Here is a 19,021-nt window from a genome sequence, read left to right on the forward strand (position 1 = left end):
TTATAAGAAGCAGTAGTAGTAAATTTGTGGATGCTCCCCACCCAGATATATAGAACTTTGTGATCCTAGTTGAGCTGCACAGTACTCCCCTTTAGGCATTGGTGGATTCTGGAAATATGAAAACTCTTATTTAGAGGGAGATAATAAACCTTCAAGAGCTGCTTCTACTATTTGTGACAACTACGCTACATCTCTCCTTACATCGAGAAGGTAAATCTTATCCCATTGTACATGCCTTGTTAACATCAACAATGGATTACTGCAATGCACTATACAATGGTCTGACTACAAAGGGTCTGCACCAGCTCCAGTTGATTCAGAATGCAGCAGCAAGACTCATAGAAGGTTGCAAGCGACATTGACCACATCACACCATTTGTGCAAAAACTTCATTGTTTACCAGAACAATACAGGGCTAAATTTAAAACTCTATGTCTGATCTTCAAGGCCCTCAAAGGAAATGGCCCCGAGTACCTGAAGAATAGATTGATCCCCTACACACGACCAAGGACACTAAGGTCCTCTCAAGGACTATCGCTAACCACACCCTCTCCAAAAGACATTACACAATGTGATACCCACAAGCGAGCCTTCTCCGGAGTAGTCCCCACACTCTGGAATGTACTGCCTGAAAGGCTGCACTTAACACAAGACTATCTCTACTTCAGGAAGCAGGTGAAAGCTTGGCTCTTCAACCAGGCCTTTAATGGAAGAAGTAACTAACTTGTTAGTCTCACTCACACACACAGGGAGTGACACTGATCGCACATACTGCAGCAGGACATGTTTATTCACTCCTACCCTAGCTGAGATAATATTTAACCATCTCTCTGACCTCATGTGCAACTTTCTTTAACTTAATCACCTTACTTTCTAACTCTTCTTACTCTCTTATCTATCTATATGTTCCATCTTTGCTTTTACTTTCAATTAAAATGTTCTGTTACGTATTGTGTTGACATTGTAAGTAGTATATTATGCCATACTTCGTATTGTTATTTGAATATTTTTACTGCTGTAATTGTCTATTACTCATGTACACCACCTTGAGTGAATTCCTTCAAAATGGCGGTAAATAAATCCTAATAAATAAATGTACTGATAGTGAATAATCAGCCCCTCAAGTGGCTGGCCTCCAATAAGGAAACCAAAGGTTGAATTATGTGGTGGTGCCTGAGTCTCCAGCCCTTCTAGTTTAATGTGTAGTACCGAGCTGGCTGAAAAACACCAGAATGCTGACTTCCTTTTAGGAAGTGGTTGGGGACAGGGTATGTGATGGAGTGTATAGGAAACTGCCAGTCCTCCTAAGTACATTCCCTCACAGGGTCACCTTAAGAGGCAGGGCCCTAGAACAACATAGCAGGGAGAGCTTGATTCAGTCAGGGCAGATAAACTCCCAAAAGGGAGACAAGCCATGGAGACCCAGAGCAGGAAGAATCAGACCTCCAGAGTATGCTTATACAGTGTACCTTTGAAGGACCAGAGGGGTATGAGGTAAGAAAGTTTTGTAACTCTTCTGTGATCTGTTAGGAACCAGGCCCCATTTATGTTTGTTTTCGATTGTACTCCCAACTGCCTAAGTACAACACTGAGTTAATAGTCTGTGAGTGGAACAGGTTCCTGTATGTTTTCCATTTTAAGCACACTGTTAAAGATTTTTGGAGTTTAATTTTAACTATGGTCTGGCTGAATTAGTGAAAGATCATCAGCCCACCTTGTTCATGTTAACACATGACCACCTGGGATATTTTACTGTATTTTATATCTCTTTGCCTTCCTTTTGTTAAGGAAGCGTTTTTAGCTGTGGTTCTCAGCCAGAGTTTACTCTTTAGACCATGGAGGCATGATCCCTGAATTGGGTTGTAGATACTACTTTTGAGCAATGATTGAGGCTTCACTTCCCTTCAAAAAGCTGTGAATATATCTTCTGCAGTATTTTCCATCCCTCTCTGTCCCAAGGAGCAGAATCCTAGCCCTGGAATCAAACGCAGATCCTCTGCATGGCAGTGCTTAATATAGTCACTGAGCCACTGGGCTGGCTCAGAACACCTCTTTTTTTTTTTTTTCTTTCTAAGTACTTCCTTTTTATAATCCAGTACATAATGCTTCTTAGAGAAATCATTGTTAAATCAATTTTATATTAAGTTTCCTTTGCTATTAAGATCACAATTGCCTTTAATTTACTAAAGCTGTTCTTTTCTAAACATTTTCTGTTTGCAGGTATTCTAGAGGTGTTACATCTCCAGAACGCCATGTCCGCACTCGTCTATACTTCACAAGTGAGAGTCATGTACATTCCCTCCTGTCAATTCTCCGTTATGGTCCATTATGTGATGTGAGTAGAATATTTAATTGTAAAACACTTACTTTCGCCTACATATAATTGTATGGGGTTGTTTTGAAGCAGGATATAGTTGAGAACAGTCATCATGCAGCCTCAGTATCATTGTATAGTGCATAATCATATAAAAACTTCTGTTACAGCAGTTGAAAATTTAATATGATTATTTAACATAGGCATTAAACAGTAGAGGCAAAAAGAACCTCTTGTAGATGGTGTCCATGGAAAATCTTTATTAACAACAGTCTTCAAAAACAATAAAAAGGGACCCGACACAACTCGTGTTTCGGCCCTAACGTCCAACATATTCCCAGACAAGTTATGAAACAAACCTGCTTATAATCGAACGAGAAAAACGCCCAAGTTCCGACCTAAATCGGGAGATGGACGTTTATCTCACAAAAACGAATAAAGCGGTATAATCGAAAGCCGATTTTTGGACGTTTTCAACTGCACTCCGTCGCGGATGCGGACAAAGTTGATGGGGGCGTGTCAGAGGTGTGGCGAAGGCGGAACTGGGGCGTGGTTATCTGCCGAACAAAGATGGGCGCATTTCACTGATAATGGGAAAAAAGTATGCGTTTTTAGCTAGAATTTAGGACACTTTTCCTGGACCCTGTTTTTTCACGAATAAGGCCCCAAAAAGTGCCCTAAATGACCAGATGACCACTGGAGGGAATCGGGGATGACCTCCCCTGACTCCCCCAGTGGTCACTAACCCCCTCCCACCACAAAAAAATGATGTTTCACAACTTTTTATTTTCACCCTCAAATGTCATACCCAGCTCCCTGGCAGCAGTATGCAGGTCACTGGAGGAGTTGTTAGGGGGTGCAGTGGACTTCAGGCAGGTGGACCCAGGCCCATCCCCCCTACCTGTTACAATTGTGCTGCTTAATGCTTATTAGTCGTCCAACCCCCCCAAACCCACTGTACCCACATGTAGGTGCCCCCCTTCACCCCTTAGGGCTATAGTAATGGTGTAGACTTGTGGGCATTGGGTTTTGAGGGGGATTTGGGGGGCTCAACACACAAGGGAAGGGTGCTATGCACCTGGGAGCTCTTTTACCTGTTTTTTTGGTTTTGTAAAAGTGCCCCCTAGGGTGCCCGGTTGGTGTCCTGGCATGTGACGGGGACCAGTGCACTACGAATCCTGGCCCCTCCCACGAATAAATGTCTTGGATTTATTCGTTTTTGAGCTGGGCGCTTTCATTTTCCATTATCGCTGAAAAACAAAAACGCCCAGCTCACACATTGTTGAATAAAACATGGGCGTCTATTTTTTCCCAAAATACGGTTCGGTCCGCCCCTTCACGGACCCGTTCTCGGAGATAAACGCCCATGGAGATAGGCGTTTTCATTCAATTATGCCCCTCAAAGTCTCCTATTGCTAATCTGTCTGTATACAAAGAGCTTGGGCACAAACTGACTCTCAAAACGCTCCATTTCATTTTCTGTGTGAAGCTGCTTATGCACAGTTATATGTCTTACTCTGTCTTCCTGAGCTTAACCTAGAAAGGGTGCTGAGAAAGTTAGGCATGCATTTTCCTAAAAAGGGGAGGGGAGATAGTAATCCTACTTTTCTTGCTTCTCATTTTGCACGCTTTGAAATATTTAATGTAGTGCGAAAACTGGAGAAGAACCAGTATCATAGTTTCAGGGGTGGGGCATTGTTAAAGCTATGACCTTTGGCATAGATGTTTTAGCTTTCCATAAGTATAAGAAACATCCTAAGATGTGAAATCTAAAAAGCAAGCGAAAAACACTTACTTAGTTAACAGCACCTGATATCTGGATAAGTGCTGCCAACTGAGATTTTCAGAGGTACTATCTGAATAGTGCCTTGTATAATCTTACAAACCACCTCTGCACTATGCGGATAGTGCCAAGACAGAGTATGGGAAGTGCCAGGTTGGTCCTAGATCTTTTCTGGATAGTGGCAGTAGTCAGTCTGCTATCTGGAGAACTTGGAACAGATAGAAAGCTGTCTTAAGTTATCCAGATAACTTATCTGAGTAGCAGGCTGAATATTGCTATTGTCTGAATATGTTCTGGAGGTGAATATGCAGATATTATTTTTATGACCCACCTCCGCATCAACTGAATATTGACCCAGAAGTCTCTATTCAGATAAGATGAAACTGAAACATATAGTTGCTTTCTATCAGTGCTCTATGTATGGTATTTCTAGTGGAAAATATACCTATGAAAGTAGCATTGATATGTAGGATCCATTCAGAAAGAAATTATAGTGAGTTGTTTACCAGATATAAAAAAGTAAAATGAAAGTATACACAAGGAGTATTAATAACATATGTTTTTTGGATGAAACAACAAGCTCTAATTCAGAAATATCTAGGGTCCAGTGGTTTCACATCACGTAACATGCAGGGACGCATACAGAATCAAAATGAAATATCTGTAGAAATTCATATCACAGTAGTGGAGAGAATGCAATAAAAGAAATTTATTTACTCATATTTAATATACGTCCTTCCAATTAACACCATCACAGCGTTTACAATCAATATATTAAAAAAAAAAACTTTCAGAACATAATTAAAAAAAAACCCTGAAGCCTGCACTGCAACCCTCATTGAAGTTTTAGGGAGTGAAGTAGAGGTCGAGCATGGAGTGGGGTAGGGACAGAGCATGTTGCTGTTTTTTCTCTTTCAAAAAAAGTTGTAGTGCCCACCCGAAAATTGCCTTCTAGCTACGCCACTGATATGGTGAAAACAGCACACAATAGCAGGTAACTGAAATAGTATTATTATAAAACTATCTAAACATCTTATCACTACCTGAATAGTTCTCACAAGTTACATAATATAACTGATCACAGGGTCTCAATAGAGAGGTCTTACTTCCTCTGCTTCCAAATTGAGACTGACTAATTACCTCACAGGTAGGCGGGAAAAAGAAAACTCAGTTCTGTATAGCCTTTAAAAAAAAAAAAAAAGGCAATCACCATCTGCTGGCCAACCAGGAGAAACAGATATCTACAAAACAAGCAGGAGAAATATGTCATCAGCAAAACAATACAGTTCATAGGCTCAGAAACCCACTATTTCTCCATAGCTCCTGGTTAGGGTTTTTGTTTTAAATCAAATCATTTGGGCTATTTTTCTGGGCTTTAAGATGTGCATGCGGTGTAACAGGAGCATATCCATTGCGGATAGCTATGATTGATGCCTTCTGTGCCTGAGGATAGACTGAACACTCTCACTGTAAATTATTCTCACAGATGTCTAAGAAAGGTGCTTGATGTCATGAGAAACGGCATAAACAATTTTTTGGCCCCAATAAGTCTTGATTTTCAGTTTTGGAAGAATTGGTTTCCATGGGTCACAGAGCTCCATCAGTTGCATCAGCATCAAGAGTGCATCGATCAACCTCAGCATTGAGCATCAATAGAGGCCATTGAGATCAGACATCATCTGAATCTTGCCCAAAGAACAGGAAGGATTTGACTTCAGTGCCAAGGGCTTTGATGCCAAATGACAGGTGGAGTCTGGTACTCATTGACATCACACTTCAGAACACTGTTCCTAGAGCAGTAAGGACACCAGTGTCCTTGTGTACCCCTGATACGAGGACTGCTCTTCCTCCTCGATATCATAAGGGACACAACAGCCTCCAAGGACCCAAGAAATGACTTTATAATGCTCCTCATGTGACTCAGCAGGACATGGCTACTCCTACTGTACTTCCCACACCATTGTCGATGGCAACCATCAAGGAGTAGCTCATGAGGAGATTCAGTGCTGGAGCGTTTCTTTGCTTGGCAAGGTGCTACTGCTTCAACATCAGTAATAACAGTATAGAGAGAGTTCCAACTGGTTCTCAACAAGCCTCAGGATTGATTTTATCCATATCATTGTTGGTCCCCAGTGTATCCAGCTTCACTGAGGCATCAGAAATCCTTGGTATTTCAACATCCTCCCAAGGCCTAACACCAGAGTTAGTAGTTCAAATCTGGCAGAGATCCAAACTCCTCCTTTGGAGTACTTTTCAGGGTCTGACAGAGCACTCCTGGGATTCTGAAGAGGGTTCAACTGTCTTTCCACCACATGAGAGAAGGAAGTCCCCACTTGAACAATTCTCATTCATTGATTTTGTTCTGGAAATGGCTGAGGCTGTTCATTCAGGTTAGAGACAGAGGGAGGAATCCATTCACCAGGGAAAGAGGGAAAGGATTTTAATCCAAGTATTTTATAACCACAAAGATGACCGGGGGGGAGGGGGGTATTCTGTCCCATCTTAGACTTAAAGGCTCTACACAAGTTTCTTGTAAGAGAAAAGTTAAAGATGGTTTCTCTGGCCAGTCTAATCCCTTTCCCTCCAGAGAGAAAACTGGTTATGTATGTTAAATGATGTGTATACTCGCATAGAGATACATCTCAGTCGCGAGAAGTATTCAAGATTTGTCATTAGGAAATGCAACATTCAGTATCATATATTATCTTTTGTCCTTGCATCAGCTTTCCATGTATTCATAAAATGCCTTGCAGTCACAGCAGCATACCTACACAGACTTGCGAGTGCATGTGTTTGTCTGTGATCTTGACTAGCCAATCATCTATCTTTGAGAAGAAACAGAAGAATCTGTATGTGCAACTATTCGAGTGCTGGAGTTCTTGTGCTTCATCCTAAATTACTCCAAGTGTCAACTAAACCTGCCACAAGAATTAGAACTGGACACAACTTGGGCAAAAGGCTTTCTGTCACAGCAAAGGATTACCCATCTAGAAAAAAATAAAGTCTATAATCTGTTCTTTAACCTGTCTCCAGAGGCTGTACTTTTTTTTTAGGGGGGAGGGTTTGCCAGGTATTTGTGACCTAGATTGGCCACTGCCGGAAACAAGGCGCTGGGCCCGATGACAAATAAGTGTCAAAGCTACTGTAAAATCAGAGCAAGATGGCTAAGAAGTGGCTATCCTATACAAAAACAGAAATACTTTAAAAAAAATGAATGTAGAGATAAACTATAGATATTATAGGGAAACTGGTTCCTTCTTATTAAAGTTAACATATAAATATGGAAACACAGTCATAGGTAAGCATCAAAAGATTATTCTTAAAGGAGGAAGCGCCTCAAGAAGCACCTCTATCTTGTAACAACAGGCAGAGGGCTAGGGCATCTTCATACTACATTTGCAGAGTATCTCATTTCTGATTTCAAACTTATACTTTAAAAAGTAACTAAATCTCAACTAACACTTAGGGCACATCATAGGCTAAAAACCTCCTCTTCGTTTCTCTTATCTTCTTAGCAAATAGAGAAGCATAACCTTAATGCACTAGAAAATTACTTGACTTAGGCAGGTAAGCTAGCCTTCTTCAGCTGAGACCGTGGCCAACAGGCCCCGTTTCGCTTCTGCTGCTTCAGAACCACAGGTCTTTAACACTGTCACATAAAGAGAAACAGAATATTAAAACACTGTTAATATCAAACTTCTTTATGAGCAAAAAACTTTTGCTTACAGTCCGTTCTTTCTGCTGACGGTTGCATGAAGGCAGCGATATCTTCAACATGGCGGCCATACATAGTACCCCTGACATCACACGATGTCAATCCCAGCCAATCAGAACACCTCCCAGAAAACGACTCTTCAACAGAACTTATTTGAAAAAAAACTTTTTAAAAAGACTTATGAAACCATTCGATCTTCCCATTAAGCCCTTTAGGGGCTAAAGTGTTTAACCGAAAAATCCATTGTTGTTCTTTTCTAAGCAACCATATCCGGGCTTCTTCTTCTCGTAAGTCTCGTAAAAAATGAATGTACACATTTCATAACATTCATAACAATGGCACAGTGTAAAAGGCACTAAGATGACTAGCTGAAATCACCAAAAAAAACAATCAAAATGATACTGTAACATCTCAAAACTTTAAATGCTAAAAATTAATGAAAAAATAATGTGTTTCAGGCGCCATCTTGCCATGCGTTCCAGTAACGTCACTGACTTCATCGCTGCATTCGTAGACTGTGAACAGTGATTAAACATGCTACCAAGTCAGACAATGCCTGGTAAAACATAAAATAAGGAATATTTCTAAAATAGAAAAATAATGATAAATTACTAAATAAATATTGATTGTACATAAAGATAATAAGCAATAAAAAAATATATAATACAAATGTTATGTATACATAGTATACAATACATTAAAAGGTGTTCTTGATGATAAGTCCAAAGCAATCTTTATATAGTATAAAAATACAATATTGTCTTTCTCTTGGTTCAATCCATTAGGTTTTACTGTATTAAACCTAAAAATGAATTTTTGTTCAGCCTGCAATAACATTTTGTCCACATTTCCTCCTCTCCAGTGAGGAAACATTTTTAATAGTATAAAAAAACTGTAGTTCATTTTTACGTTTAATACAGTAAAACATGGATTGAACCAAGAGAAGGACTGTACTGTATTTTTATAGTATATAAAGATTGCTTTGAACTTTTATCATCATGAACACCTTTTAATGTATTGTATATTTATATATAACATATATTGTTTAATATCTTTATGTACAATTGTTATTTAGTACTTTATCATGTTTGTATTTTAAAAAGAAACCTTTTATGTTTTATCAGGCATAGTGTGATTTTGTAGCATGTTTAATCACTGTTCTCAGTCTAAGAATGCAGCGATGATGCCATTAGAGTGCATGGCAAGATGGCACCTGGAACGCATCATTTTTCATTGATCTTTAGCGTTTTTTTTTTTTTTAAAGATTTGAGATGTTACAGTATCGCTTTGGCTAGTCATCTTAACACCTTTTATCTTGCCATCGTTATCAAATGTGTACATTAGTTTTTTAGTGATTTTTTGTTTTTATATAGGATGACTACTTAGCCATCTTGCTCTGCTTTTAGAGTAGGGTTGACACTTATTTGATGATTGTATTTTTTTTTTTATTTGACCTTTGAAGGAAACATATAAGGCAGCCAATAGGTATGTTTTATGTTTTTAAATTATTATTTGTTATTAAGATGATTTTTAGGTATATGAGCAGTATGTTTTGTGTTTTAAAATTATTATTAATGTTATTACAATGATTTTTATGTATGTTTTTATTTATAGTTTTATGCTCTGATGCAGCCTGAGGGCGAAACATGGCCACATTGGGCGACAGTTTAGTAAACCACTTTTTGTTTGTATCGCTAATCTGCTTTTGTAAATAACAGTAATTTTGGTCAGATATTTCTCCAGAATCTCTTTGGGGATTAGAATCCAACTCCAACCCTCCTGGACCAATTTCTTTTCTTCTCCAGGCTGTCTTCCATAACTCTAAAGAAAACAAAATATGGAAAAGTCCCATTAATCCCCCCCTTTTTTTTTCTACTAGGTGGCCTGTAGTAAGGAGTCCCGGGCTGTGAGGATTTGCTGTCCTCTTGGAGAAAACCAAGTTGTTTCCCTCTAGCAGGTGTTCTCTGTAGATAGTATGACACAAGTGTTCACATACCCACCCACTTCCTCAAGGAGTTGTATTCTACTCTTAGCTAATAAATAACAGACTGAGGTGGTCCCACATGAAAGCGACAAGTGGGAAATGGTGTACATCTGTGGAGAGGTGACTCAAAAGCTTCTAGTAACAGTAAACTGGTGTAGGTGCGGAGTCTATCAGTGATACCACTCATGCTGTGAGGACTTAAATCCTGCTCTTCGTGGAGAGCAAAGAAAGGAAATTCTGTCATGTTTGTGTTAAAATGATGGTTTTATTTTGAAGGATACAAAAGATGAACAGTGGAAACGAGCCATGGATTATCTAAACTCTGTCAGTGAGCTGAACTACATGACGCAGATAGTTATCATGCTGTATGAAGACCCAAACAAGGTAATCAAGTGAATAAAGCAAATCAAAAGATAATGTAGTTAAGATGATGTGCCCTAAGTGTTAGTTGAGATTTAGTTACTTTTTAAAGTATAAGTTTGAAATCAGAAATGAGATACTCTGCAAATGTAAGATTCTGGTGTGTATTTAGGGCAATAAGCCAAAACATTGCATATAGCTATGTAAATATGGTTTGATTGTTACTGCCCTTCTCCCCTCCTTTTGTGAACACAACTAAATATGCATGCACACACTAGATGAGATTTAAATGTACACACACTGCCATTTATTTATAGATTTATCTCACATCTTTTCAGTAGTAGTTCACATCTGGTGTCGAGCTTCTCAGCCTCTTCCGGAGGCACACCTAGCCACAGGGCTGCTGAGAGATTGGGCAGGTCCCTGGGCAAGGCCACCCCCCCCCCCCCCCCGGCTGCCGCACCGCAGTCTCCAGTCTCCACCTGCCCATCCCCGGCCCTGTCAACAGCCTCCCTCCGTCCGCCACCGGGACGGGCCCCCTGCATGCAAATCACAGCACCTCACCTCCATGTGAAAGCGCAGCAGTGGCAAATCGCCTCCCTTCAGGCCTTCCCTCCCTGTGCCCCACCCTCGCGGAAGTTACATCAGGTGAGGGCGGGACACAGGGAGGGAAGGCCCGAAGGGAGGCAATCTGCCGCTGCTGCGCTTTCACATGGAGGTGAGGCGCTGATTTGAATGCAGGGGGCCCGGCCCAATGGCGGACGGTCGACAGAACCGCGAGCGGGTGAGACCGGGACTGCGGCGCTGGTTCCCCCTTGGAGGCCTGGGGAATTTTGTCCCCCCCCCCCCCCCCCCCGGCGGCTCTGCCTAGCCAGTCGGGTTTTCAGGATTACCACAGTGAAAATGCATGGGATGGATTTACATACAATGGATCTCCGGTATATGCAAATATATCTCATGCATATTCATTGATTTAATCTTGAAAACCCAACTAGCTAGGTGTGCCTTCAGAAGAGGTTGAGAAACTCCACACCAGATGTGAACTATTTGTTGAAAAGATGTGAGCTAAATCTATAAATAAATGGCAGTGTGTGTACATTTAAATGCACTGAAATTGAATGGTGCTGGTGTAGGGTTACAACAGGGGGAGGAAGCTTTTCACTATATTTTAGAACCTTCTTCATTGCAGGTGCAGGAGTACTTGGAGTTGAATATCTGGCTCGAAGTTTTAAAAGAAATTCTGCATTTTGAAAACATTTTTATATCTGCAGGACTGCCAACCCTACTATAAGTTTCAAAGAGACGTTATCTGGAGTTTAATAATAGCTGTAGAAAAATTTTTAAGCATTATCAAACTATTGTATTCCGGATAATATTGTGACTAGTATCCCAATCTATTATTTATTTCAATGCTAGATCAGTAGTGACTAAGACTGACTTCCGGTTGGCGCGCATGGAGGGCAGACGTGCTTAAGGGAGCTCTGCAGATCCCATCTCAGCTATCCTCCTAGTTCTGCATTATCAAGAACTTAAAACAGTGGATAACAGAGCATGTTACTTCGAAGTACTTACAAAGGTGTTAAAGGATTCTGAAACAGCTAAAACCTAAAGTTGGAGCCACTATTAAAGAGCTCTATGTGACAAAAACAACAACGGACCCATGAGAAAACATGGCATCTGAAGGATTGAGGGAGTCAATGGTTGGAGAGGCCGTGGAGGCAGTGGACAGTTCGCTGAACCCTCTGAGATGTGGCATAAAATCTTAAAAGAAATTCAGAAATCTAGAAATTCAGAAATCATGGAGATATGAGTTTTTCCTGATTTGAGTTTGAAGACAATTAGAAAACGTAGGAGCTCTGGGGCTATAAAAAAGAGCTTCAAGAAAAGGGATATCAAGTGGGTCTGTGGTATCCAGCTTGCCTGATGGTGCTTGTAGACAGAGGTGTTTCCTATCCTCCCCGAAGGATGTTTGAGCATTTTTGAAACCTTAGCCCTCAGAGAGTGATAAAGCACTACTGAAGTTCACCACACTAATATTTCTAGCACACAGGGGAATGGAGCCACTCAACACAGGTGCAAGACTTATCAGAACAGATTAGATCCCCTGATTTTGGAATCTCAGCGGACAGAGTTGCAGCCTACACAGCAGGCTGTATCAACCCTGGTGCTGGATGTTGTGTGACTGGGCAAGTCATTTAACCCTTCGTCGCCCCAGGTACAAAATACGTACCTGTATATAATATGTAAACTGCTTTGATTGTAACCACAGAAAGGCAGTATATCGAGTCCCATCCTTTTTCCCTTTAGGGAGAAGAGGAGGGCCAGATAGAAGGGGAGAGAGAGGTGGCAGATGCTGGATGTAGGGAGAAGAGGAGGGCCAGGCGCTGGATGAGGCGTTGAGAGGGGTCAGATGCCGGATGGAAAAGTGGGGGAGAGGTGGCAAACACTGAATGTGGGGAGGAGGGCTAGACACTGGATGAGGGGGAGAGAGGTGGTAGACACTGGATGTAATGGTGAGAGGAGGGACAGACATTGGATGAGTTGGAGAGAGGGGGCAGATGCCAGATGGAAAGGGGGAGAGGAGGCAGATGCTGGATGGAAATGGGGAGAGAGAGGGGCCTGACTGGATGGAAGGGAGGAGAGAGGGGCCAAATGCTGGATGGAGGGGGAGAAAAAGAGGAGAGACTGGATGGAAGTCAGGAGATAGAAGGGTCAGATGCTTGATGGAAAGGGGAGGAGAGAGAGAGGGGACAGATGCTGGATGAAAAGGGGGAGGAGAGGGAGCAGATGCTGGCAAGAGTTAAGACAATGAGGAAAGAAGAAACAAGAGATTGACTGGGACCAACACAATTAGAAAAAGTAAAAGGCCAGCCAACAAAGGTAGAAAAAAAATGAATTTTATTTTTAGTTTAGGATAAAGTGGTGTAGTTGCTATGTTAATAAATACAGAAAATGGAAATAAGGTGATATCTTTATTGGACTAATTTTAATACATTTTTGACTAATGTTTGGAGGCCAAACTTTCCTTTCTCATGTCAGAACAGATTACCATAAAGCAAGAAGAAACCACAAAAAGTGGAGGAACACTCGATCCCTACGTCAAAAACAGTTCAGCGGAGAAAGGAGTGTAGGGTAGGCTGGCACTTTCACTTGTTTTTTGAAAGTGCCAGCCTACCCTACACCCTACACGTATATACAATAAATAGTCAATTGATGTTCCCCAAATTTATTTATTTATTTGTTACATTTGTATCCCACATTTTCCCACCTATTTGCAGGCTCAATGTGGCTTACATAGTACCATAAAGGCGATCGCCAATTCCGGTATGAACAGATACGAAGTGATGTGTAACAGTCCCATTAGGGAACCATAAGGAGGAAGAGTTAGGTTATGTCCAGTACGAGCTTAGGTTTCGTTGTGTTCCAGGGTTCAGGCATTTAAGTTGGATCGGTAAATAAAGACTATTTATCATATATACATCTCCCTTAGTTTTTTGAAAGCACCTGCCTACCATACTCCTTTCTCCGCAGAACAGAATACCATAGCAGCACTATACTGTCATATTTTCCATTTTTTTGTTTTATTTGTATTTGTTAACATATAGAATGGTAATTGAAATATGTCAGTTTTTGAAATTTGCATCTGCAATCTTTATATTTGCACAATACAGGGGCACATGCATCACTTTTTCTCTGGAGTTGCACTGTGGCTTTTTGGGAGTTCAGTTTAATATTTGTCAACATATTTTCATTTTTAATTTGTGGTTAATTATTCTCTGCTGTGTTCAAAAGTGCCTCTACTGTCTCTTTTTTAAAATTTTTTGTTAAAATTGTGTTTGTACAGAGAGAAGCAGTGTTCCCTCTAAGCTGCGCTATTCATCCGCTCAGTAAATTTCAGAGTAGCTATAAACATAATTAAACTACAGGTGAACAAGGAGGGAAAGCATACAGAGCATGGCTCGTGGAATTCTTTCCAGCCTCCCTCATAGTGTTTACATATGTGTTTGTGTTATCTGTAAGAAGTGCTACTACTACTACTATTTACTACTATTTAGCATTTCTATAGCGCTGCAAGGTGTACGCAGCGCTGCACAAACATAGAAGAAAGACAGTCCCTGCTCAAAGAGCTTACAATCTAATGTACAATTTAATGTAACAGAAAAGTTTTGCTCAAATCAACTTCAGTCCTTAGAAGGAACCTTGCGCCAACTTCTCCTTCACTATCATCCTCGCCATCCCCTCACCGAGTTTAGTACCTCACTTACCTCCTCCAGGGCAGCGATAGTCCCAACTGGCCCAGCACCAAAAGCACTTAGGCTGGCAGGTGTGGGGTCTTGAGCATGAAATAGGAAGTTTGGAGGGGGAAGGAGCAGGCAGGCTTTGAGCATGCACAGGTGCTCAAGGCCCTGCACCTTCTGGCCTCTATGCTTTTGGTGCTGTGCCATATGGAGTATGGCCACCCTGGGGAAGGGAGATAAGGCACTAAACATGTCTTTGGGGCGGGTAGGTGGAGAGAAGTGGTGGAGACTGGGGGGGATGGGAGGAGAGAAATACTAGGCACTGTGGTGAGGGGTTCAAAGGTAGAGAAGGATGCTGTGGGATGGAATGTTAGTTAAGGAAAGATGAAGGAGCTGGGGGCGGAGCATGGGTGGGGTTGGGGGTGGATCTCCCCCAAACAAAGAAATGATTCCACTGCCCCTGGCATAGGGTAGCTTCCAGGCAAAAGACAGAAACCTCTCTTATTTTCTCAATGCAATACCGAGAAAATCTGCTTTTAAAACTCACTGTGACCAAAAAGATCTCCTCTCTCCCCAATTTCTTATTAAACCTTCCCTTTATGGGTTTTTTTTTATAAAAACAGGGCACAAAGGAACAAAAAAAAGCTAATTCAGAGAAACAGGACTGGAAAATCCCAGAAGCTAGGCCACTTGGGCATCTAAAATTCAGAAAGTAAAGTGTGTAAAAACTACTACTAATAATAATTTCTATAGCGCTTCTAGACATATGTAGCGCTGTACACTGGACATGAATAGACAGTCCCTGCTCAACAGAGCTTACAATCTACTTAGGACGGCAAACAGGACAAATAAGGGAATTACTAAAATGGAAATGATAAAACATGGGTACTGAACAAGTGAGTAAGGGTTAGGAGTTAAAAGCAGCATCAGAAAGGTGGGCATTTAGCCTAGATTTGAAGACTGCCAGAGATGGGGCTTGATGTACCAGCTCAGGAAGTCTATTCCAGGCATATGGTGCACAAGATAAAAGGAACAGAGTCTGGAGTTAGCAGTGGAGGAGAATGGTGCAGATAAGAGAGATTTACCTAGTGAACAGAGTTCCCGTGAAGGAGTGTAGGAAGAGATAAGAGTGGAGAGGTACTGAGGAGCTGCAGAGTGAATGCACTTGTAAGTCAATAAGAGGAGTTTGAACTGTATGCAGAAATGGATAGGGAGCCAATGAAGTGACTTGAAGTGAGAGCTAATATGAGCATTGTGACACTGGCGGAATATAAGTCATGCAGCAGAATTTTGAACAGATTGAAGAGGAGAGCGATGGCTTCGTGGGAGACCTGTGAGAAGCAAGTTGCAGTAGTCTAAGCGAGAGGTGATAAGAGTGTGGATAAGGGTTCTGGTATGTGCTCAGAAAGGAAATGACGAATTTTAGTGATATAATAGAGAAAGAAATGGCTTTTCTCCAACCTAGACCTAAGGGTGGGACGAAGGAAAAACAGCAAACGCCTCTGCAAATATTCTATACCCCTGAGGCAGGCGCCTTGTTGGCGCCGAAACATGGCCCGTGTCGGATCTTTGGCTAATAAAGTACTCCTGTTGTCCTAGTCTTGAAAGCCCAGTGTTGCTTTTTTTCTTTTGGTTTCTCTGATTGTATACTGTATTACCCTCTCTGTCTGTATTATAGTGATATAATAGAGAAAGAAATGACAGGTTTTAACAGTCTCTTGAATATATGCAGAGGAGAGAGAGGAGTCGAAGATGACCCCAAGGTTGTGAGCTGATGAGACAAGGGAGGATGAGAGTGCTATCCACAGAGATAGAGAATGGTGGAAGAAGAGAGGTTGCTTAGGGGGAAAGATAAGAAGCTCAGTCTTGGTCATGTTTAGTTTCAGATGGCGGTGAGACATCCAGGCAGCAATGTCAGACAGGCAAGCTGATACTTTGGCCTGGTTTCCTGCTGAGATTTCTGGTGTGAAGAGGTAGATCTGGGAGTCAGCAGCATAAAGGGGACTGAAAACCATGGGTTGAGATCAGAGTACCAAGGGAAGACGTATAGATGGAGAAAAGAAGAGGTCCCAGGACAGATCCCTGAGGTACACCAACTGATAGTGGGATAGAATTGGAGTCCTGAAATCCAAGTGAGGACAGTGTATCACGGAGTAGGTGGTGATCAACAGTGTCAAAAGCAGCAGATCGAGAAGGATGAGGATAGAATAGAGACCTTTGAATCTGGCCAGGAACAGGTTAATGGAGACTTTAGCAAGGGCTGATTCAGTTGAATGAAAGCTAGATTGAAGTGGATTAAGAATAGCTTGAGATGAAAGACAGTCAAGACAATGGCGGTGAACAGCACATTCAAGTATCTTGGATAAGAAAGGGAGGAGGGAAATGGGGCGATTGTTGGAAGGACAGGTAGGGTCCAATAAAGATTTTTGAGGAGTGATGTGACTACGGCATGTTTGAAGGCATAAGGAACAGTCGCAATGGAAAGTGAAAGATTGAGACAGTGGCGTAACTATGGGGAGCCACAGGGGCCTGGGCCCCCCACTAAATTGGCTATGGGGCCCCCAGTTTGGCTGGCAGGGGTCCCCAACCCCTGCCAGCTAAGGCGTTTATCCCACACTGGTCGGGCTGGTCTTACATTGCTTGGCGCCCTGTCCTGTCTTTCAGCACCGTGCACGCTCATTTTAATGAAACTGAGCATCGCCATTAAAATGAGCGTGCACGGCGCTGAAGGACAGGACAGGGCGCCAGGCAATGTGAGACCAGCGTGGGAGGGTGGCAGCGGGGAGGTGGGTGAAAATGTGCCTCTCACCTTGGGCTCTGCTACGCCCCTGGATTGAGGATATGACAGATAAAAGGAATGACAGGAGGAGAGATAATGCTAAGTAGATGGATGGGAATAGGATCAGAGGAACAGGTAGTTAGTATCGAGGAGGAAAGAAAATGTACAGTTTCCTCTTCAGTAATTTTAGAAAAGGAGGCAGGGTTAAAGGAGGGTTGAGAGAATGGACTAAGGGAAGGAGAGGTGGAGGAGAGAGAGTAGTAGACCAATAGGTATAGAAAAAAAAAAAACAACAAGAACAAAATGGCAACAACATATAAAGGGGTAATATTCAACAGCAGTGGTGGTCTGTGCTTTAATTTTAATGCCGGCTGCAGCATTTAAATTAGAACCTATATTCATCACTTCCAAATGTATAGTCAGCAACACTGAATATATGCGATAAACTGTAACAGCCACTAAAATTATCAGCATAATGGCTAAATATCGCTGCTTTAGGGGCAATTTTTGGTTACCACCCTTGTTCTATTCCTTCATTATATAGATAGAGAGATGCATTTTCACTCCAGCATCATCATCTATACAACATTTCAAACTGAATGGATAGGGAAGTTAAATCTTTACCGGCTGCTGGCAAACATATAACTTTCTTTGAAAATTAACCCCAATTATTCAGAGACCAAGGATTGTGCAACTGAGAACTTTGTTTGGGCTAACCTTCTTTATGAATGTGGGGTTAAATATAGGAATACAAATATTTTATATCAAGAGAAATTCTTTTTGGAAATAACATTTAAGCCAAAAAAAAGCTGCTTACAACAGCATTAAAAAAAAAAAAAAAAGATAAGAGAAACATGGAATCAGTTTAAAAAGTCTACAATGATGAGTAGCCAAATCCACAATTGTAAGGTAGTCTGTCTAATCCGTGCACTGTGTGTTCTCTCTCTTTGGCCTCATTCTCCTGTCTCCTGTACTCTATGTGGATGCTGCTTGAAGTTGAATACCTTCTGCACTGACCTTATCACCCACCTTGCCTTTCTATTGGTCGAATTTGACCAATTGGAGGGAGAACAGAGATAGAGCAGGAACCAACCGCTGCAGCGGCTGTGTAAAACCCGGCAACTCACCCAAAAAGTCACAACCTGCGACCTTTAAAAAAAACTCCAGCGGGAAGCTTACAAAACCTGCCCAATTCTGCGGAAAAACCATGGACTTGGCAGATTTGAAATAACCCCCTTTTTTTTTTTATCAGGGCCACTTTTACATGCCTCCACCCCCCCCCCCTCATCAAAAGAAGCCCCTGAAAACTGAGGAAACCTCCAGTCCGTTATGCAACTAAAACAATACAAAAAAAAGTAACAAAAGTAACTTTAAAGGAGCCAAAATCTACTTTTTACAGTAAAACACACTGGATAGGGAGGGGAATGGGACTTGATATACCGCCTTTCTGAGGTTTTTGCAACTACATTCAAAGTGGTTTACATATATTCAGGTACTTATTTTGTACCAGGGGCAATGGAGGGTTAAGTGACTTGCCCAGAGTCACAAGGAGCTGCAGTGGGAATCGAACTCAGTTCCCCAGGATCAAAGTCCACTGCACTAACCACTAGGCTACTCCTCCACTCCTAATGATAGATAGCCTAATGGTTAATACAGCAGACTGAAAACCAGGGGAACTAGGCTTGATTCCCACTGCAGCCCCTTGTGACTCTGGGCAAGTCACTTAACCCTCCATTGCCCAGGTATAAATTAACTACCTGTAAACCAATTTGATTATAACCACAGAGAGGTGGATATCAAATCCCATCTCTTTTCCCTTTCCTATATATATTACATCTTACAAACTCC

General features: G+C 41.6%; 1 protein-coding gene across 8 annotated transcripts in view; it reads left to right on the top strand.

Annotated features, from left to right (window-relative positions):
* Positions 1 to 19,021, top strand: part of PPIP5K2 (diphosphoinositol pentakisphosphate kinase 2) — a 397,208-nt gene that overhangs the window by 270,752 nt on the left and 107,435 nt on the right. For all 8 annotated transcript variants that reach the window (XM_030193432.1, XM_030193434.1, XM_030193437.1 and 5 more), the window contains 2 exons: positions 2,221 to 2,335; positions 10,073 to 10,180. In XM_030193432.1, coding sequence (XP_030049292.1) covers positions 2,221 to 2,335; positions 10,073 to 10,180 — 223 coding nt within the window. The remainder of the gene's footprint in view (positions 1 to 2,220; positions 2,336 to 10,072; positions 10,181 to 19,021) is intronic.

This window comes from Microcaecilia unicolor, chromosome 2 (genome assembly GCF_901765095.1).
Source record: "Microcaecilia unicolor chromosome 2, aMicUni1.1, whole genome shotgun sequence".
Classification (NCBI taxonomy): Eukaryota; Metazoa; Chordata; class Amphibia; order Gymnophiona; family Siphonopidae; genus Microcaecilia; species Microcaecilia unicolor.